General features: G+C 38.0%; 1 protein-coding gene across 2 annotated transcripts in view; it reads right to left on the bottom strand.

Annotated features, from left to right (window-relative positions):
• Positions 1-22,399, bottom strand: part of PTPRO (protein tyrosine phosphatase, receptor type O) — a 271,545-nt gene that overhangs the window by 38,110 nt on the left and 211,036 nt on the right. Inside the window, exons 13-17 of one of the 2 annotated variants that reach the window (XM_025403255.1) lie at positions 14,822-14,961; positions 12,302-12,434; positions 9,844-9,964; positions 4,012-4,080; positions 640-723 (exon numbers count right to left, since the gene is read on the bottom strand). In XM_025403255.1, coding sequence (XP_025259040.1) covers positions 640-723; positions 4,012-4,080; positions 9,844-9,964; positions 12,302-12,434; positions 14,822-14,961 — 547 coding nt within the window. The remainder of the gene's footprint in view (positions 1-639; positions 724-4,011; positions 4,081-9,843; positions 9,965-12,301; positions 12,435-14,821; positions 14,962-22,399) is intronic. The other variant, XM_025403256.1, reaches the window with a different exon arrangement.

Genomic DNA, 22,399 nt, shown 5'->3' with positions numbered 1-22,399 from the left:
CAGATTTCAGAGAGACCTGAGTTTGGAACCTGGATTTTGTACATAGTGGAATGTGCTATTAAGACAGTTAATCTCCTTAAGCCTCCATTTCCACATTTCTAAAATGGGACTAAAATACTCTCTGCAGGATTGTGGGGGAGAATGAAATAAGATAATCATACAAAGAGGCTTGCATATAGTCAGCTGTTTCCTAGTCACTGAGTTAGCATTATTATAAAAACAAGGAGGCCTCAGATACAGAGAACTGTGTAGACTCTGATTTCTCCTTCTTAATGCATTTCTACCTTCGTGGAAATTTGGAGCTCTCTAATGGATGAAGATGATAATGGAAAATGGAAAGCATTATTTGCAAAGATGAGAGGCCAATGGGTTAACTCAATGAAGAAGCAAATAACTAGTATTAAACGGGAAAATAGGCTTGCCAAGAACATCAAGGAAAAAAATTTAACAGAAAACCTTATAGTTAACATCCTTATACTGTTAACTGCTTTAATTCACTTCAATACATGATTAATAACTTTAGATGTTATTGAACATACAAAATAGTTAAAAAGAAACTTTCCTTTTTGTTTACTTCTTGAAAGCTGACTTTTAAAGAGTTTGTGTTAAACAGTAAAAAAAAAAAAAAAAATCACTTACCAAGGATTAATATAAAATGCCAAAAGATAATCAGTCCAAAGACATGAGGGTAGCAGGGTTAAGAAAGCAAATATACTCCTACGCCTGTGTGCATTAATAGATAACAGATGGAAAGATGAAAAAGTTGCAAGAGTTAGTAATATAAACTGTGAATAGATATAAGTAAATTACCTACTGGGATTAATTAATATGACAGGCACCTTAATTACAATTAAATATTAATCCATTTTGTGAAATATAAATGTGAGGGCTTAAGTGCTACAATATTGACAAAATCAGTTTTTATTCACACATGACCTTACTGTAATCAGATATATTTCTTTCAACTTATTTTGTGTCAATTAGTCTGCTACCAGGTGATTACATTTTGCGTTCAGTCAAATGAAGCACTTAAATGCCTCATTAGTTATCTTGAGGCTTATTCTTGCATATTATTCTTCCTATGCTTAAGCCTATTTTAAGAAACCTCTATAACATCATTTGACAGCTAAACAGCAGCTTGTGTGAGAAAATAAAAACGGTCACTTTAGGCTGAGCACGGTGGCTCACGCCTGTAATCCCAGCACTTTGGGAGGCCGAGGTGGGCGGATCATGAGGTCAGGAGTTCGAGACCATCCTTGCTAACACGATGAAACTCCATCTCTACCAAAAAAACACAAAAAATTAGCTGGGCGTGGCAGTGGGCGGCTGTACTCCCAGCTACTCGGGAGGCTGAGGCAGGAGAACGGCGTAAACCCGGGAGGCGGAGCTTGCAGTGAGCCGAGATCGTGCCACTGCACTCCAGCCTGGGTGACAGAGCGAGACTCCATCTCAAAAAAAAAAAAAAAAAGATCAGTTTACATATACACATATACTGATTCCGATGAAGACTAAGCTTTTAAGAGACATTCTTACAAAGCTGCACTACTAAGTGTGACTTTCTGTATTATTTTTAAATTACTATACAATTTGTAAATATAACCCTTAAAACAGAGGTATGGATGATACTCTGACATCATTCATTCAAGATAAGTAGCTCATCAACTCCTTAGTCTGTGACCTCACTGATACTCAGCTAAGTAGGAGCAAAATAGTTTAGTTTCACTTTAATTCTAATTCAGACTGTTGATTTAAAATGCCTGGTTTCAGATATTCAAACCACTTGTCAAACAGAACACCCATTAATATAGATTTAAAAATACCCTGTGACTGCATCTAGAGTTATTCTGAGAATTAGGGGGAAAAATATTGTCACCTTGTCACTTCATTTATTACAAATCTTCACTGAGATATCTATTCTCAGTCAGCTAGAAAATGCTAGAGTCGGCAAAACTGTCTTTGCGAAGAGCTGCAAGATGTGCTTGATTTTATAGAAAGATCTTGAAGTGAATTCTCTTTTGCTGCAGTTCTCCCATGACTGGTCTCCCATAAATTCTATGAATTGTGACTGGCTGTGAAGTTAGTTAATACCTAACTCTCATGAGTCACAAGTATTAAATACATATAATCGGATTGGTTCCTAGATGGGCCACTCATCACCGGTCTCCCACTGGGCCTTTTAAAAGGGTGAATCAGGCAAGAAACAAGTATCAGGGAGTCAATCTCTTAATTTTGGAAAGAGTACTAATATATTTGAACAAACCTAGTAATGTTTCCTAATTTTTCACCATCAAGGGTTGATGGATTTCTTTTTCTTCACAGTTGGGTTGTTTTTTAATAGCAAAATTCTATTCATGTTAAAATTTTAAAGTGGCACAACATATTGTCTTATTAAAAGAAATCTGGTTTCAACTAGATTTTCAACTAGAGTATCAGCTACACTGAGGGAAGTAAAATTGATATCCTAAATAAAATTCTCCCTCCCTCATTGATTCTGTAAAATTTCCAGTCTCCCATGTGTATTTCTTTAAGATTAACCATTTTAGGAGTTAGAAAACAGAAAGCAATAACTTAACAATGATTAATATGACATATATTCATTTGCATATACTTTGCATAGTTTCTTGCAAAAGAAACAAACTAGATCATGTAAGTAGTACCAGCTTCATGTTAAATGTTTACTTAATTAGTACTTTTGTTGGGCATTGATTGAACTGGGTGGGATTGTTAATCTTCATCTATCATTGTCAGGTATAATGTCAACCAATTCAATCTCTTGACAATGCTCTTTAAAATTCGAACACGTCCTCCCTCCACATCCTTAATACTCAAGCATAAAGAAAAATGAAGCCATGTTTTCTTATGAAACTTCCCTGGCTTTGATATTTATTTATCTGTAAGCATGAGAACTGAATGCTGGGCTGTATAATTTTTTTTTTTTTCTTATTTTTTGAGATGGAGTCTTGCTCAGTCGTCGCCCAGGCTGGGGTGCAGTGGCGCGATCTCGGCTCACTGCAAGCTCCGCCTCCCGGGTTCACGCCATTCTCCTGCCTCAGCCTCCCGAGTAGCTGGGACTACAGGCGCCCGCCACCGAGCCCGGCTAATTTTTTTGTATTTTTAGTAGAGACGGGATTTCACCGTGTTAGCCAGGATGGTCTCAATCTCCTGACCTCGTGATCCGCCCGTCTCGGCCTCCTAAAGTGCTGGGATTACAGGCGTGAGCCACCGCGCCCGGCCTGGGCTGTATAATTTTTTAACAGAAGTGGTGGCTCTTATTGCCTCAGGCACTGAAATGTGAGTTTAAAATGGAGATGCTGGGTGGGCATGGTGGTACACACCTGTAATCCCAGCACTCTGGGAGGCCGAGGTGGGAGGATCACTTCAGCCCAGGAGTTCCAGACCAGCCTGGGCAATATAGTGAGACTTCATCTCTACAAATATTTAAAAATTAGCCAGATTTGGTGGTCCATGTGTGTAGCCCCAGCTACTCGGGAGGCTGAGATGGAAAGATTACTTGAGCCCCGGAGGCAGAGATTGCAGTGAGCTGAGATCATCCTGCACTCCAGCCTGGGTGACCAAAGAGGGAGATTCTTTCTCCTCAAAAAATACAAAACAATAAAAAATAAAATAAAATAAAATAAAATGGAGATGCTGGTCTGTCTCAAGCTGCTTCACTGGAATCTATTCTCTTGCGTTTAGCCACCACTTGTTCAGTGTGGCTACTGCATTTAAGCCCTTTTTCAGCACAGGTATGGGCTCCTGTGCACCACTGTGTCAGTCCCTTGTTTAATATTGTAAATACAGAGCAGACCATGATGTTTGCCCTACTTCAGAACTGCGCTGAGCTTATATAAACCATTATATTCTGTGAAGATCCAGCCAGTGAAGTCTACCATCACTGAAATTACAAAACGATAATCAGACAAAACTTCCCCCAAAGGATAGTAAAATTGACTTTGGAGCACACACAGCACAGTTAAACTATGTAGACGCTTGTTCCAAAACAATACTCACCAGTTGTATGGAAGCTTTCCATCCCTCTCTAAGGATGCAAAGTTGACAAATGTACCCGCTCCACACTCCCTGTTTTAAAGGAACCACAGAATCAAGGTTACTGCTTGACAAAGCATTCTTACATTGACATAAAAGTAAAGAGAGTCTTTACTAGCTTATCACCACAGCATTAAATTAATAAAAAGAAGCTAGGCCGGGCGCAGTGGCTCATGCCTGTAATCCCAGCACTTTGGGAGGCCGAGTTGGGCGGATCACCTGAGGTCAGGAGTTGGAGACCAGCCTGGCCAACATGGCGAAACCCCGTCTCTACTAATGATACAAAAACTAGCTGGGCGTGGTGGCACGTGCCTGTAATCCCAGCTACTCAGGAGGCTGAGGCAAGAGAATCACTTGAACCTGGCAGACGGAGGTTGTGGTGAGCCGAGATCGCACCACTGCACTCCAGCCTGGGGGACAGAGCAAGACTCTGTCTCAAAAAGAGAAAACAAAATAAATAAATAAATAAATCAATAAAAAGAAGCTAATACAAGTTCCATATGTTCTCCTTTGGCATACAATGCAAAACAGAAAGATAAAATGAAATGAAATAATCTTTTGCAAGGTTGCAAATCCAATTATTTGAGCCAAAAGAATTCACTTCACAATCCTTTCCAAAGGGCATTCATGATTCTAAAATAAATATTTGAACTATTTGGGGTATAATATTTATTTACTTTTTACAAAGCCTTTAATAGTAATATAGAAACTCAGCATTTTCCATCTTTAGCAAAAATTCTTCGTAGGGTTTTGTTTTATGGCATTTTCATTTCCTCTCTACAATGATAGTGGATCAAGTGGATTGTTTACTTCCTCTGAAATCTTTCTCTGATATTGCGATGCCCGTATTATTCATCACTGGAGATTTGAATAAAAGAGTGGAATGTACTGAAATAGGCAAGCTTCTGGTGTGCCTATTATCCAAAATGTGGCCTATTAATAAGCTAGGAAAAACACTGTTGAAGTTTTTTTTTTTTTTTTCCAAAAGTAGAGAAAAAGTAAACATATTCTCATGCCTTCTCTACCTTTTGGCTAATTTCATGCATGAATAACAGCTCACTGGGGCTCATGTATCTCATTTTTTCTTTATATGGAATTAATGGATTTAATATTCAGAACTGAAGCAGAGATTTTAACATTATTGGCACAATGTGCTAATTACTTGAATTATCTACCTGTTATTAGGGTGTTCCAAGAACAATTTTCTTCTTTTGAAAAATACACTAATATAATATCATCGTGTATTATAAATTATACCTCATTAATGAATTTTCCTATGTCGATTTCCTATATATGGGATTTGTTTTACCTTTAACTCAAAGGTTTTAATCTGGGGTTCCAAAGATAGAATTTAGGGCTCTATGAACAAATGTGGAAAAAAGGTACATATTTATTTTCACAACCTGTGACTAAACTTAGCAGTCTCTTCTATGATTAAAGTAGGTACCACACCATCATAATATCCACATGTGTGATTTGCTAACAATAGAGATTACATATTTTTTAATAATAGACTTGCTGCAGTTATCTTGAAATATTGCTCATATTCATCACCATGATGAAATTGTTAGACTATTACATATTGACATTTAATGTACCAATTAAAAAGCATACAACACATTTGCTTTTTAAATATTATGATTATCATATTTCAATATAGTTGTATAATCCTATGTATTTTATTTTAGGCACATAAAATGGAAGCACTATTGTTAGGAGAGTTCGCCAGACTGCCAAAAAGGATCATGGCATGAAAAATGATGGGAATCTCTGTTTTAATAACTAGCTGAAAGAATCAGAACCACCCCTCCTAAATATCTTTGGTATGTACCACAAAAAATGCTCAAAAATACCACTATTTGCTTTACTACATCTATTATCACCTCCTCCATCATTACTATTATAAGCTAACATTTACTGCACACTTCCTATGAGTTGAGTATTATGCTATGTTATTACTGCATTAATGCTCCTAAGTATCCATTAATGGAGGGGCGATTATCATCTCTTCTGCATACACATTGTTCCCCTAGCTTCCAGGCCACCGTACTCCCTTAATTGTCCTTTTACTCCACTGGCCACCTCTAGTCAGTGTCTTTCTGTGTCTTCTTTTCTCCCTGAAAACCTTAATACTGATTGTTCCAGTGATTAATGCAGGACCTTCTTTTACATTGACTCCCTTAATTTCATCCAGTCTAAAGCTCTAATGCAATTTATATGTTAACAACTCTCTCTCTCTTTTTTTTTTCTTTTTCCTGAGATGGAGTTTCACTCAGTTGCCCAGGCTGGGGTGCAGTGGTGTAATCTCGGCTCACTGCAACCCTCTACTTCCCGAGTCCAAGTGATTCTTCTGCTTCAGCCTCCTGAGTAGCTGGGATTACAGGCGCCTGCCACCAAGCCTGGCTAATTTTTTGTATTTTTAGTAGAGACGGGGTTTCACCATGTTGGCCAGGCTGGTCTCAAACTCCTGACCTCAAGTGATCTGCCTGCCTCCCAAAGTGCTGGGATTACAAGTGTGAGCCACCGTGCCGAGTCAACAACTCTTCAAATTTATGTCTTCAACCAAAACTTCTCTTTCAAACATTAGACTTTTATGTTCAGGTGGTGACTCTGCACCTGCACTTGCAAGTTATCTCAAACTTAACATTTCTATGGTGGTTAATACTGAGTGTCAGCTTGATTGGATTGAAGGATACAAAGTATTGATCCTGGGTGTGTCTGTGAAGGTGTTGCCAAAGGAGATTAACATTTGAGTCAGTCAGTGGGCTGGGAAAGGCAGACCCACCCTTAACTGGGTGGCCACAATCTAACCAGCTGCCAGTGAATATAAAGCAGGCAGAAAAACGTTAAAAGAAGAGACTGGCCTAGCCTCCTAGCCTACATCTTTCTCCTGTGCTGGACGCTTCCTGCCCTTGAACACTGGACTCCAAGTTCTTCAGTTTTGAGATTCAGATTGGCTCTCCTTTCTCCTCAAGCTTGCAGACAGCCTATTGTGGGACCTTGTGATTGTGGAATTTAAGATGTAATAAACTCCCATATACCTATATATAAAATATCTAATATATATATCCTATTATAATATATAATATATATCCTATTAGTTTTGTCTCTCTAGAGATCTCTGAGTAATACAATTTCCAAAACTGAAGTCTTGATATTCCCCCAACTCTGACCTGGAATCCTCTTTCAGTTGATGGCAGCTCCATCCTTTCCAGTGCTTGGGCCAAAAACCTGGAGTTAGCCTCAATTCTTTTGTTTGTTTGTTTGTTTTTCGAGATGGAGTTTCACTCTTGTTGCCCAGGCTGGAGTGCAATGGTGCAATCTTGGCTCACTGCAACCTCTGCCTCCTGGTTTCAAGCAATTCCCCTATCTCAGCCTCCCAAGTAGCTGGGATTACAGGCATGCGCCACCATGCTCGGCTAATTTTGTATTTATAGTAGAGACAGGGTTTCTCCATGTTGGTCAGGCTGGTCTCGAACTCCCGACCACAGGCGATCCGCCTGACTCGGCCTCCCAAAATGCTGGCATTACAGCCTCAACTCCTTTTTTCATTTCCATTCCCTATCAACTTATTAGCAAATCCTGTTGCTCCTATTTTCAAAATACTTCCAGAATCTGATGGCTTCTCTCTGCCTTCAGTGTCGCTACTCTGGACTGAACTATTACCATCTCTTGCCTGGATTCCTGGCTACCATGATTGATATGCCTGTCTCTGTCCTTGCCTCAGTGCAGCCTGTTTTCTACATAAAAGTCAAAATGAAAGTGTTAAATCTAAGTCAGATGCTGTCAATCTTCTGCCCCAGAGCCTGCAATGCCTGCTCATTTTACTGAGTAAAAGCCAAAGTCCTTCCAACGGCATACGAAGCCCTGTGTGACTTGACATCTCCTTCTACTCTTGTCTTCCTCCGCTTTAGTCACAACGGCCCCTCTGCTACACTTCGAACATCTCAGTCGTGCTCCTACCCCAGGGCCTTTACACCAGCTGTTCTTGCTACTGGGCACACTCTTCCCACAGATAACACACGCTACCTCCTTCATGTGCTTCAAGTATTTGCTCCAATGCCACTATTTCAGTGGAGCCTACTCACCTCCCAGGAACCTTATCCCCACACCGGTACTGCTTATCTCCCTTACTTGGCTTTGTTTTCTTTCCTTATCACCTGCTAACATAAGGTGCAGGCCTTTTACTTATATCTTTATTGTTTATTGCCTTTTTCTCCTACTAGAATATAAGCTCCATGAAGGTACATTTTTTTGTCTGTTTTATATACTGTCATATATGTATCAATATTTGTAATATGAACACATGAAGTTTCAGTGACTTACACAAATTCCCACAAGTTGGAAGTCAAGATTCGACCTCAAGGAGGCCGAACATGGTGACTCATGCCTGTAGTCCCAGCACTTTGGCAGGCTGAGGCAGGCAGATGACTTAAGGTCAGGAGTTCGAGACCAGCCTGGCCAACATGGCGAAACCCTGTCTTTACTAAAAATACAAAAATTAGCTAGGCCTAGTGGTGCATGCCTGTAATCCCAGCTACTCAGGAGGCTAAGGCGAAGAATCGCTTGAACCTGAGAAGCAGAGCTTGCAGTGAACCAAGATGGCGCCATTGCACTCCAGCCTGGGTGACAGAGTAAGATTCTAAATAAAAAAAAAAAAAAAAAAAAAAAAGGTTTGACCTCAAGGAGTGTAATTTCAGAGCTCTCCACTGTAGTTACAGTGCAATCCCACATCTCTTCTTATCCTTTTAAGATTTATTCAAATGCCAACTTTCAAGAAGCTAATTTTGACTTTCAGAATTAGTCTTTATTCTCTACTTTCATGGTATCCTGTTTTTAATTCTCCTTATGCTACATGTCAGCTTATGCCTTTAAATATATCTATCTATTCTATTCATATATCCAGCTAAGTAGGTAAGTTCCTCGTGGACAGCTTTGATGTCTGATTTTTCTTTGGATATGCCATGTCAGGCACTGATTAGATCACTACTGGATGGATGAATTTATTTATAAATATGTCAGTGAAAGACCTCTGAGACAGGAGAAAAATGTTAATTTATAATTCAGCAGTTTAACATTGGGCAAATATAAATGTTAATCAAATTTCCCAAACCAAGTAGTATTCAAATAAGCAACAGTTTTTAAGGGAATTGATCGATTGTTCTGATAATACAGGGGGCCACAGAAACTGCTTGAGAATGTGCTCTGATGAGCAAGGCATCAGTGGTCAAAGGAACAGGGAAGCAGTGAAATCATAAATCAAAGGCATTTCTAATTGCAAGAAAAGCTAAGCTGGCTGCAACTCTGAGTAATAGGAATAAAACTAATAGAGACTGCTAATGGACCTAATCATAAACCATACAAATATTTTCCAATAAAACAGCTTAAAATTATGGAGAGGATTTTCCTCCCCATTCTTTCTTGTCATCTCCATTTTTATTAACTTTTTTCATTAATCATACCGAACAGACATAGATATTTCTTTTACTCCAAATGAGTTCTGAAAGTACCCAAATGTAATGGATCCCCATATATGGGCTATTTCAAATGCCAAGATTGATAGCAAGAGGTCTGACTTTGTGTAAACAAGCAATCGTTTGCTTTCTCATTTCAATGGTAATATTTTCCAATATAATGTTTCAAAGTCTATTTAGAAAACACACAAAATAGAAACAGACACTGAAAACTAAAATCAAATATACCGCTATACAACTTAGGTCTGCAAAAACAATATATACATGGCAGATAAAGATATTTTAAAGATTGTAGATAAAAGGTTAGTAAAACTTAACTTACCTAGCCATCTGCAGATGCTTTTTCCTAAGAATAATGAGGGTAATAAGCAACAGTCCAATTAAAAGTGTGCTAAGGATGGCCAGCACGGAGATCACTACCACATTGGGATTCATCTCTGTAACTAAAGAGATAAGTCGTGCATTTTCATCATAGGTTCTGTCATAGGGAACCAAACAGAACCATTCATTGTTTTTCATTTAGTCTTAAGAGCAGTGAACTTACGACGATACCAATAATAGTAACAATCATGTTCCCGAAGCCAACAATGACCTCTTCCTGGTCAACTGTAACTTAGCAAACTAGACTGATAAGTGGTATTCAGGTGTCTGAAAGAATTGAGTCCATTTCAAAGGCCTACAGGATATTCTTACACAGGGAAACTGAAGAATGAAGAATACCTGTGCCACAGTTCAAATTCATTTGAAAGCTAAAAATATAGAAGTCATTATCATGTATTATCATTTTCTAACATTTTTGCAAGCTTAGAGGATGGCAACCTCTTATTCTATGCCCATGATTTTGAAGTCAGAAAGCACAATTGTATACTTTGCTTACCACTAATAATGTATATGAAAAAGACATTAGCGAACTACCATCTGCTGAAGCACTTAACACATTACTAGAAGCAGGCATTCTGATGATCCATGGCCATATGTTTAGAGGTTTTCCATCTGCACAACTCAAGAGATTAAACCTATTAATGGGTTGTAGAGCCCTGAAGAACAGGGGTCATGTCCTTTTCATGTACTCTCTATAAAGACTTGTCTCCTATGGCACTTACACATTGTCTACTTCTTCATACTACACAGAAGAACAGGATATCAAAGGCAGGAACATAAGTTAAATATTCTTATAAAACTCTTCAAAATGGGCCTGAGGACTCATAGGATCTTTTGCATTGATCATAAAATCACAGAATGAGTGGGTGCATCTGATCCCTAAGGTTTTGGGTACTTATTACTTCCCATTTGGGCCAGCTTGGCTCCAGTTTATGAGTAGAGTGCTTAAACAGAAAGAATAATAGACTCATGGTCAGAAGAGTTTGTTCACTTGAGTACTGCTGTTTGGAGAGAAGGCATTTCATCTGTTTTCTGTGGGCCTCATTTTCCTCATCTGTAAGTAAGTTTAATAATATCACCTGTTGTGCTATGTTGTCATGGAGCTGACAAGGAATGATGGGCATTAAGGTACAGTTGACCCTTGAACAAAATGAGTTTGAACTGTGCAGGTTCACCTATATATGGATTATCTTTCCTCCCTGCCACCCTTGAGAGAGCAAGACCAAACTCTTCTCTTCCTCCTCCTCCTCAGCCTACTCAGTGTGAAGACCATGAGGAAGATCTTTATGAAGATCTCCTTCCACTTAATGAATAGTTCATGTCTTTTTTCTTCCTTATGATTTTCTTAATAACATTTTCTTTTCTCTAGCTTACTTTATTGTAAGAATACAATATATAATAAGTGTAACATATCAAAATGTGTTAATCAACTGTCTATATTATTGGTAAGACTTCGGGTCAACAGTAGTCTATGAATACTTAAGTTTTGAGAGAGTCAACAATTATACGTGGGTTTTCAACTATGCAGGGGTTGGCACTTCTAACTCTCTCATTATTCATGACCAACTGTATACTTTAGAAAGCGTACAAGGATGTAGGAATGAGAGACCATTAAAATACTTTGCAGGTATATTTTTTGTCCTCTTTTCTGAAAAAACAAAAATTAAAAACAGAAAAAGAAAAAGAAAAAGAAAAAAGAAAATAGTCCACTCCAGTCATCCCTGAATATAGCAGCTAAGTATATGACTAATATTATAGAAATGGAACTAAACCAGTAAAATTATGAATGGCTTTATTACAAGAGGCTTCATAGAGGGTCTCAGGTTGCAGAATCAGACTCTAACAAACTAGGAGTAACACATGTAATACAACTAAGAAAAGAATAAGAAATAAACAGCATCATTCCAGACTTTTCGTTAATCTCTAATATTCCCACTTATATTTTTGGTTGGATTGGAAACTTTCTTGCTTTGACCCAGTTATAATTATGTCATTCTGTGATCAGTGACAGATGAAGACCAAGGCTAAATAGATGAAATTGGATTGATAGGAGTACTGTGCCTATTCCTGAAGAAGATGAGATGAGTTAGCAGCTAGCATTTAGACAGCACATACTAAGGATTTAAGTATTTTATTTCTAAGCTTCAAAACAACTCAGAAAGTCACATATTATTATTCCAATTTTACGGATAAAAAAAAGCTCAGAGGTACCAAATGTCTTTCTCTAATGCCATAGGTAGTAAGTGCACTTTGGCATTGAAATTAAGGACTCTGACCCCGAAGCTTGGGATTTCTTGGTGGAATATTGGCACAAATACATATATATATTCCAAAAGAAAAAGTGAGAAAAATATGGAAAGAACTTCCAAAGACCAGATTCCACTAATGTGTATAATTACCCATTGTTGAGACGGCTATGAACGTAGGGACACTGGGGCTGTCATGGCTAAAGCTGGTGACACTACAATTATAGGCAGTGGCAGGAAGAAGGCTGGAGATGGTCACGACATGGGAAGAAACAGCAACTGGTTCCTGGGGTTTCAGAAAATAAGATAAATGTTGGGTTATCTTCATCTATATTTTTAAAAAACATATTTCATAGTTGAGTTGGTAATAGACTGACAGAGTAAAAAATTTACGAGATGACAAAGAATAGCATTGAAAAATGTTTCCTTTTTTCCCCATTCCTGATCTGACCAATTCCCTTCCATGGAAGCAGCCATTGTCAGGCATTATTTTTCTTCCCATATGCATTTTATGGATGTACAAACATATGACACAGTTAAAAAACATAAGTGATGGCTTAGCTTGCACAATGTTCTGCTTATTTTTTTACCTTAGTTATCAATATATTTTGGTGCTTTTTCCATATCAGTGCAGATTAAGCTGTTTTATTCTTTTTAAGGGCTGGATAGAAATCCGTTGAAAGGACATAACAGTACTTTATTTAATGAGCCCCCATTGATGAACGCATAAATGATGTGTGATTTTTTGCTATTGCAAACAATCCTACAATGAACATCATTTCACAAATTTGGGAAGACACACACATGTACATACAGAGACACACACACACACATATACACATATATACACACAATGTATGCATGTAATTTGCATGTATGTGTGAACGTACACATACACATATATTCTTTGCTAGTGTCATATTCTTTGAACTGCTGAGTCAAAAAGTGTACATTTAAAATCTTGATTGCTGAATCAAAAAGTACACATTTAAAATTTTGAAAGCTATTGAAAAATGGTTCTCTATAGGCATTTTTCAAGTTACTCAACTATGGCGTCAATGCGTGACAATGCCTGCCTCCCTACATTCTTTCCAACACCATACATTCGCAAACTCTGAGCTTTTCCATTATTACTAGTGAAAATTGTATTTTGTAGTTTTATTTTGCATTTTTTTAACCATAAGTAAGGTTGCTCAATTTTTCATCTGTTCAAGAGACTTCTGTATTTATTTTCCTATGAAATATTTGTTTTGGGTTGTTATCTTTACCTTTTTGACTTGTAGCAATTCTTTATATATTAAGGACACTACTCCTTTGTCTGCATTCTTAGCTTTTATATAACATCCACTAAAACATGGCAACTATCCGCACTAAGAAACATTTAGCATTAACCTATTCTTGAGTCAAGAAAGTTGCTAACTTGGTGGACCCATGACCAGACCAGTGACAAGTACTACTGTACAATAGCAAAAGATGAACCAGCATCTTTTTCAAAATAAGATTTTGAAACACCCTTGCATAAAGAGATGACAGCCATCAGCATTTTCTTCCACTTCCTTCCCTTTCACTATTCTATAAAAGAATTATTCTAAGGAAAGACTTTTGCTAACAGGACTCGGTTGTAGTAAGTAGCTAACTAACCATTGTTTTCTTAAAGGAAGGCATCACTGTAGTTATAGAGAAGAAAATCCATTATTGGCAGAGCAGTTATTCTCCAAATGGATTCTTAGAATAGGGAAAATTCAGCTGTTCAGTACAAATCAACAAGAGATACATTCATACAAGGGAATCTCAAAAGGAGAAAGGAATCAAAGCAAATTATCTTAGCATTCAATATGAAAAGATTTGCACTCCCAGCAATCCTTTTTTCTTCTCAATCTCATGAACTTCATTATTTAAAAAAGATCAATTACTTATGTTCACAGTATTAGTCTACACACTGTATTATGTAAAATCCCTAACAAATCTGTCCTTTTCCTTCCACCTCTGGCTGTGAAATATTTTTTCCTTGTGGCATTGCCACTCCTAGAACTGCAGGTTCATCTCTTTCCTTGCATTCATTCTGACCTGGTGAACAGCTCTGTTTATCATATCTGCCATTTGTAATTCTAGAACTTTAGCAACAGCCTTCTCTCAGTCTTCATTTTGCAGCAAGACTGTCCCGCTTACAAACTAGATATGCATGTTTCTTTTAAATTCTCTTGATAATATGGACCTCTCTTGTGGTACTTATATTTTACTTTACTTTTTTTCTATACTTATGCAATGTCCACACCATATAAAAATGTTTTGAAGGCAAATATTGATTCTATCATGTGTGTTCTATACAGTGCCTTTTATATATTTGGAAATTGGTTCATATTTGTTAAATTATATTTTATATGGTAGGGTCTTCCTTCCCTTGATCAATTCAATGGCCTATGACCTTTATTCCTTTGTCTGACCTGGAGTGGCTTATGAATTAGGAACAAGCGATACAGACAAAGATAAACGTTCTCAACAACTTGTGGGCTTGGTCTAAGCATCCTGTTAGTTTCTATCCCTGAAACACAAAAGAGCAAATAAACAGTTTTCATTTGATATAGCTCAAAGAAATAGAAGATTCTTATTTTGCCCAGATAATTAGCCTTAATTAAAATTAACTGAGAAAAGGTAGATCAAAAGGTACAGTACCTGAAGTTTGGTTTTCTGACTGGAGCCAACTTGTTGACAGAAAACTTCAAAGAAATCAGCTACTCCCTCTTCCACCCACAGCAAAGTCACTGAAGTCTGGGTTTTGTTCACTGCGAAGAGTGATTTTGGTGGAGCTGGTTCTGAGCAAAAAAAAAAAAGTTTTTAAAAAATTTAATTTAATTTACTAAGTGTATTCTTTCTTCTTTCACTAATAAGCAGGTGAAGCATCCCCCAAATTCAAATATAGGTAGGTAAGAGCACCATAAAGACTTCATATTGCTTTTGAAATATATCCTTTCATAAAGATAGCTATCTAACTTGGAAGGCAGAATATTTTGCCTTTTCCCCCTTCCATTGTTTTACTTCTCTTTTCGGAACACTTCTGTTTTCTACTTCAGTTTCATCATAGACATAATCTATTAATAGTTTCTGTGTCATTTATACCGGAGTTAGCATTGCCCTGATTACATAGAACTTTCTGGATGAGAAACAAAAATCTGCACTTGATAAAGGTGGAGAAAAATGAAATTTGGTGTGTTTCCTTCTAATGATGAGATGCAGTTTGGTATTTAGCCAACAACCTGCCTTCCTTTCTCTGGAAACTATTTGGAACAATTCAGACAGAAAAAATGGTTGCTTGAAAATGTAGTCAAAATTAAAAAAGATAAAGCTAAACAGATAGTATGATTTTTTTTTTTTTTTTTTTTTTTTTGAGGTGGGGTCTCACTCTGTCACCCAGGCTGGAGTGCAGTATTGCGAACACAGCTCACTGCAGCCTCATCTTCCCTGGCTCAAGTGATCCTTCTGCCTCAACTTCCCAAGTAACTGGGAATACCTGGCTTATTTTTGTATTTTTTTATAGAGACAGAGTTTTGCCATGTTGCTCAGGCTGGTCTCAAACTCCTGGGCTTCAGCAATCCACCCGCTTTGGCCTCCCAAAGTACTGGGATTACAGGTGTGAGTCATCGTGCCCGGCTGATAATATAATTTTTTAAGAAAATAATTGATAGAAGAGGATTGGACGATTAATAAAATGTTAGAGATAAATTTTTGTCTTAGACATTTTATCTTAATAATAAATAAATCCATTTGTCCAGGAAGCTGTGTTGTCTGTCCTCTTCATACTTATTTCTAGTAATTGAGTCACTGGCATTGTTCTCTTGAGACCAAAAAACCCCGCCTGTTCCTCAGTTCTAATAGTCATCTTCTGTCTCATTCTCCATTCCCGAATGTCTCCTGGTCTTCTGCCTGTGACGCTGTCTTTTGAATGTTGTCTTTCCCTCCAAGTTCCCCAGTATGCAGAGTGCTGTGCCTGAACTCAAGGTCTTGAGCTGGGGTCCCTATTACCTGCTCTCAGACCCCCTGACATTGCTTATTTGAACATACTGTATCTTGCTGCTAGGTTCACATAACAGCATCCTCCATCCACCTATATGTGCCTGTCAGACAACTACCCACTGTTGTAGGTTTCTTCCTGCTTGTTACTTGGATTTTTTCATTTTCTGTCCCACTCTCCTAAGTCTGTTCTCCAGCTCCTATGCTTTAGAGGTGCTTGAAAGAGTCCTGTCGGCCATTTCACTGCTTTGACAGGTACACATCTTTGTGTGGGAAGATTTGAACCTTGTTTCTAGAATATCATCATTATGGCTCTGCCCAGGACCAAGAAGTATGTCAAAATCATTCTTGACATGATTTATCATAGATCGCCTAAACTTATATCCAACTAAAAAGAAGCATGTTTCTTTTCTGCAGCAACTTGACAAGGTTAGACAGAAGAGTTGAAGGAGGGAAGAGATGAGTTCATCTTAGGCAAGCAAAATCCACAATAGATGTCAGGACCGCTTTTTCACTTGTCATGAGTTGTCCAGTCCTCCCCACATTGTATTGTCCCGCTTCTGCTCTGATGAAGACTGCCAGTGAAACACAGAGGTTAATTTCCACTTCTCACTTCCTTTATAACTACCATTGCTAATAGGAGTATGTCCTTCAGGGATCCTGACTCATGTGGAACTTGGATCTATGGAACCAAGTGTGAAGTTGTTGGGGGCATAGATGAATGGTTAGTTAGGCTGAGCCTGGGCTTTTCATTTTTAAAAATGCACGCTACAGAATTGTTCCTCAGACACAACTCTGAGGCTCTTCCCTTATTTCTCAGTCCCAGAGAGCACATCTTCTAAAAAGTCTTGTTACCTTTTCCTTTAATCTATTTTTTTTCTTGAGACGGAATCTTGCTCTGTCACCAGGCTGGAGTGGCGTGGTGCAATCTTGGCTCACTGCAACCTCCGCCTCCCAGGTTCAAAAAATTCTCCTGCCACAGCCTCCTGAGTAGCTGGGACTACAGGCGTGTGCCACCATACCCAGCTAATTTTTTTTGGTATTTTTAGTAGAGACGGGGTTTCACCATGTTGGCCAGGATAGTCTCGATCTCCTGACCTTGTGATCTGCCTGCCTTGGCCTCCCAAAATGCTGGGAGCTGGGATTACAGGCATGAGCCACCACGCCCGGCCTCCTTTGATATATTTTTAAATTATATTGCATGTCCAGACTTTTGTCATCACACTCATTGATCATCACAAACGTGCTGTACCTCTTTTTCCCTGGCTCTAATAAGTTCTTTCTTCATTTTGTCAATGATGGATGAAAATCACCTTAAAATGCCATTTTGCCATGTAAAATCCTATCTGTGCATTGTCTGTGGTATCAGATCCAAACATACCATATCTTTAAGATCCTGCTTAAATTGACTGCATGCTATCCATCCAGCTTCACCACCATTCCTAACACAGAGATGTGCTGCCTCCTGGGAAAGCTGGTCTTCTCACTGACCTTCAGAGGGGCAGTGCTCTGTGTCAGCCCACGTTTACGTTCAATCACTATGCTCTTTATTCTGCTCATTCGAAGATTAAGAAAAAGCCTTACCACCTCCTTGAAGTCTCATTTGGTGACTCTCTTGATGATTTATCCCTTCTCTGACATTCTACTACCTTTAATTATTTCCTATGTAATCTATGCGAGTGAAGGCCTGACTCTAGTAGATCCTATTAGACTCTTTAAGAACAGGGGTAATATGTTATAAATGACTTTGTCTTCATTTGAAGTAGCCACCTATAGGTACTCAATAAATCTTATTTATCAGCTGATTTAAAACATGAGTTAAGATTCATCAACCAAAAGAGGAGGATTCAAGCCCCAGGCAAGACCAGACACGCTGGGATTGTATCTTAATGTTTTCTTCTGTTTTTATGGTGATCATGTAGATAAAATTATCGAATTTCAGGGACAGAGTCAAGAACTATCATGAATTATTGCAAAAGCTCCCAGTGGTCCAAGGAATACGACATGAATACTGCAGTGAGGGTTTCCTTTGTTCTGGCTGAGAATGTGGCTGTAGGTGACACAATCCTCAGGAAAATCTCCTAAAGGTCTGGGACATTTAACAGCCACATAACAAATTTTTCTTTTTGGGTGGACTATGAGGGCAATGGATTATTTCAAGGTCCCTGCACCTGTTATCACTGTGCTCTTTTTCTGAAAGATGTTTACATGTCAGCTCTGTAGGTCAATGAGTAACATACACGAATCACCTGCTTGAGGACTGTTCAGGTTCTTCGTGATAGGTGTGCTTCCCTAAATTAATCAGGCAAAAATTTAACTCTGGTATCCCAAAGGAAACAAAGAAAGTTATTACAATTTATTGTTATTATAATTATGAACTTATTACTACGACAAGATTTCACAAGTGAAAGTATAATTGAATTGGGAGTGCTTTTAATTAGATTTTCCTATTCAAGACAACAACTGTCCCAGGAAATGTTTTAAAATGTAAGAATTGGAATGTGAATCGTCCAACACAGCCACTAGCCACATGTAGTTGTTGTGTACTTGAAATGTGGCTAGTCTAAATTGATAGGTGCTGCAAATAAATGTAAAATACAGACAGAATTTCGAAGACCTAGTATGAAAAAAGAATAAAATATCCCATTAATAATTACTCATATTGATTACATGTTGGAACAATATGACGTTGAATATATTTGGTTACATAAAGTATATTGAATTCAATGTTACCTGTTTCTTTTTACTAATTTTTAATGTGGCTACTAGAAAATTGAAAATTATACATGTGGCTCTTACTATGTTTCAAATGAACAGGACTGAGTTAGAGCATTTCTTCTTATTGCCTAGAGTAGAAGTCTGGAAATTCCTGGCAAAAACTGGCTGGAGCGATCCCACATTTCATGAGAAGTCAAGGCCAGCTCAGTGCCACAGCCTAGGATGGTTTAGATCAAGCTTGTACAACCCATGGCCCCTAGGCCGCATGCCGCCCAGAATGTCTTTGGATGCAGCCCAACACAAATTCATAAACTTTCTCAAAACATTGTGAGATATTTTGCAATTTTTTTTTTTGATTCATCAGTGTTAGTATATTTTATGTGTGGCCCAAGACAATTCTTCTTTTTCCAGTGTGGCACATGGAAGCCGAAAGCCAAAAGGCTGGTTTACATGACTCATGTTCTCCATCCTCAGAGGCACAAAATTAAAGTGGATAGTGGCTAAATATTATTTAGGCAATTGCATATGATAGGGAATACAATGACATCAAAAGCATTTTGATTGCTTTCTATCTTTGTTATGGGATGAATTATATCCCCTCCCTCTAAATTCATATACTGAAACCCTAACCCTCAGTACCTCAGAATGTGACTGAATTTCATTATTATTATTATTATTTTGAGGCGGAGTCTTGCTCTGTCACCCAGGCTGGAGTGCAGTGGCATGATCTTGGCTCACTGCAACCTCCACCTCCCAGATTCAAGCGATCTTCCCACCTCAGCCTCCTGAGTAGCTGGGACTACAGGGGCCTGCCACCATGCTGGGCTAATTTTTGTATTTTTAGTAGAGACATGGTTTCACCATGTTGGCCACGCTAGTCTCGAACTCCTGACCTCAAGTGATCCACCCACCTGAGCCTCCCAAAGTGTTGGGATTACAGGCATAAGCCACCACATCCGGGGTGAATAGGGCTTTTAAAGAGGTGATTAATTTAAATGAAATTGTTAGCATATGTCCTAATCTAATCAGACCGGTGTCCTTATAAGAGGAGGAAATATAGACAGTAAAGAGATGTATGTGCACAAAGAAAAGACCGAGTGAGGACACAGTTACAAAGTGATCATCTGCAAGCCTCAGGAGAAGCCTACTCTGCTCACAGGTGGACCCTGAACTTCCGGACTCCAGATCTGTGAGAAAACAAATTTCTGTTGTTTAAGCCACACAGTCTGTGGTATGTTGCTATGACAGCCCTAGCAAACTAATACAGTCTCTCACTATTCAAAATACCAAATATGTCCCTTTCTGCACATGAGGGTTTAAACCCTATAAAATATCAAATATAGTCTATCTTCTAAAGCAGAAGGATAGGAAAACCCCAATAATGTTGTGAAGAGTAAATGAAATTTAAGACAACATATACACAAACACTTTATATAATGTAAAGTCATGTAGATATTAGTTATAGAACATCTCCTATTGCTTTTTATCTCTCTAAATGACATTTTCAATCTTAACATTTTCAATATTCTCATGCTTCAAAATGTCAAATTTCCTTTTGTTTGAAATAATTTCACAGTCCATGATATTTGGTGTGAGTACCTATGTATATGGGTAAAGGGGACTGACATACCATTTTCATAAAATGAGGTATAGATATGGGGTTGTTTGCTTTTAAATATCCTCTAAAAGCTTTCTAACATTGCTGGTGTTCCACTCAACTAGCTGGCCCTCCCTCTTTTTTCTTCTCTCTCATTCCATACCTGTCTGGGTTTGGACTGGGAATCCAATCTAATTTTAGAAGAAAATCAAGTACCATGCATAGAATATGGGCAGACTGGAAGGCTGAAGGCCATCTCTACCATTTAATTTAGATTGGATGATGAGAGGCTCAAGCTGTTGCCTAGGCTCTCTGGGGAGTGAAAGCGACCTTCCTGAAGTACGAGCTAGTATCTGATTCTTATTCTGCGCTCTGGCAGCAAATCTCTTCCTTTTCTCGGGAATTCCAAAGGGAATAGTCAGATGTAATATTTAGCCTAGGAGCAGAATGTACTGTGTTTATTGTCTAAAACCCATCTTTCTCTGATAGCTATTACATTGTTTCTTCTTTTAATGTGACTCATTAATTTAGCCGCCTAGGGAATAATGTTTATGAGAACAAGATTATGTCCATAAGGACCAGCGTGGTGAGTCATTTTACAAATGTGTGACATTGGTAATAAGGAAAATTAAGTAGAAAAGCATTGTTAATATTATCTTAATCCATGACCCACATAACAAAATTTATTTTCAATCTTTAGCCTCACTGATCACAATTTTCTAGGATGCTCTTCATATGCAAAGCATAATTGTTAACATCTACATTGTAATAAGTCTTTTAAATTTATTTTTATTTTCCTCAACTCAAGCAACTCTATATTAAGCAGTATAAGTCATATAGCATATTCGACTTGGCCAAAGGAAGCATCTGCAACTTAAGCAGTGTAGGCTGCAGAAATTATGCTCAAGTTGGTGAAATAACATCTGCAAAAGAAAGCACTATCTGAAAGGAAAATAAACAAGAGGTACAGAAATTATTCAGGGTGAGTTAAGATTGATAAGCAATGAAATTAAGGAGAGAAATATTTATATTAAACAGCAGAAGCCTTTGTTAGACCTGAAGTTTATTCGACCTTTTCTTGTTGACTTAGGGAAATTATTTTCCTAGATACATTTAACATGTAATTTGAACATTTCAAAAAAATACCAGGAAATAAAAAAAAATTCAGGCAAAAATTCAGGCAAATATTTAGCACCTGAGAACACATTAAATTATGAGGCCTTTTTCCTATATATAAAAATAAAATTTTCTCAGGAGTTGGAAATGTCTGTCATTTTCATTACTTTTTAACTATATTCTTTTTTTTTTTTTTTGAGACAGAGTCTTACTCTGTCACGCAGACTGGAGTGCAGTGGCGCAATCTCGGCTCACGGCAACCTCTACTCCCTGTTCAAAAAATTCTCCTGCCTCAGCGTCCTGAATAGCTGGGATTACAGGTACCCACAACTACGCCCAGCTAATTTTTGTAGTTTTAGTAGAAATGGGGTTTCATCATGTTGGCCAGGCTGTTCTCGAGCTCCTGACCTCAAGCAATCTGCCCGCCTCGGCCTCCCAAAGTGCTGGGATTACAGGCAGTGAGCCACCGTGCCCAGCCTTACCTATATTCTTTATGGATTAGAGATAGCAAGTATACCTTCTTCTGTGAATCACTAGGTGGGTTGATAATTTGAGTACCTTAAGTAACTTCTAAAGACCAATAGAGTTTTTCAGAGAAAGCTCCCATTTAACATTACTTAGTTTCTTTTTTTAATTTTTAAAAAATTGCATATGTTTATGGGATACTAGTGTAATTTCGTTACATGCACAGATTGCATAGTGGTGAAGTCAGAGCTTTCAGGATATTCATTACCTACATAACATACATTGTACCTACTAAATAATTTCCTATCATCCACCCACTTCCCACCCCTTCACCCTTCTGATTCTCT

The sequence above is a fragment of the Theropithecus gelada genome, chromosome 11 (assembly GCF_003255815.1).
Source record: "Theropithecus gelada isolate Dixy chromosome 11, Tgel_1.0, whole genome shotgun sequence".
NCBI lineage: Eukaryota > Metazoa > Chordata > Mammalia > Primates > Cercopithecidae > Theropithecus > Theropithecus gelada.
Note: the sequence above shows the minus strand (reverse complement) of the source record. Positions and strands in the feature narration are given on the sequence as shown.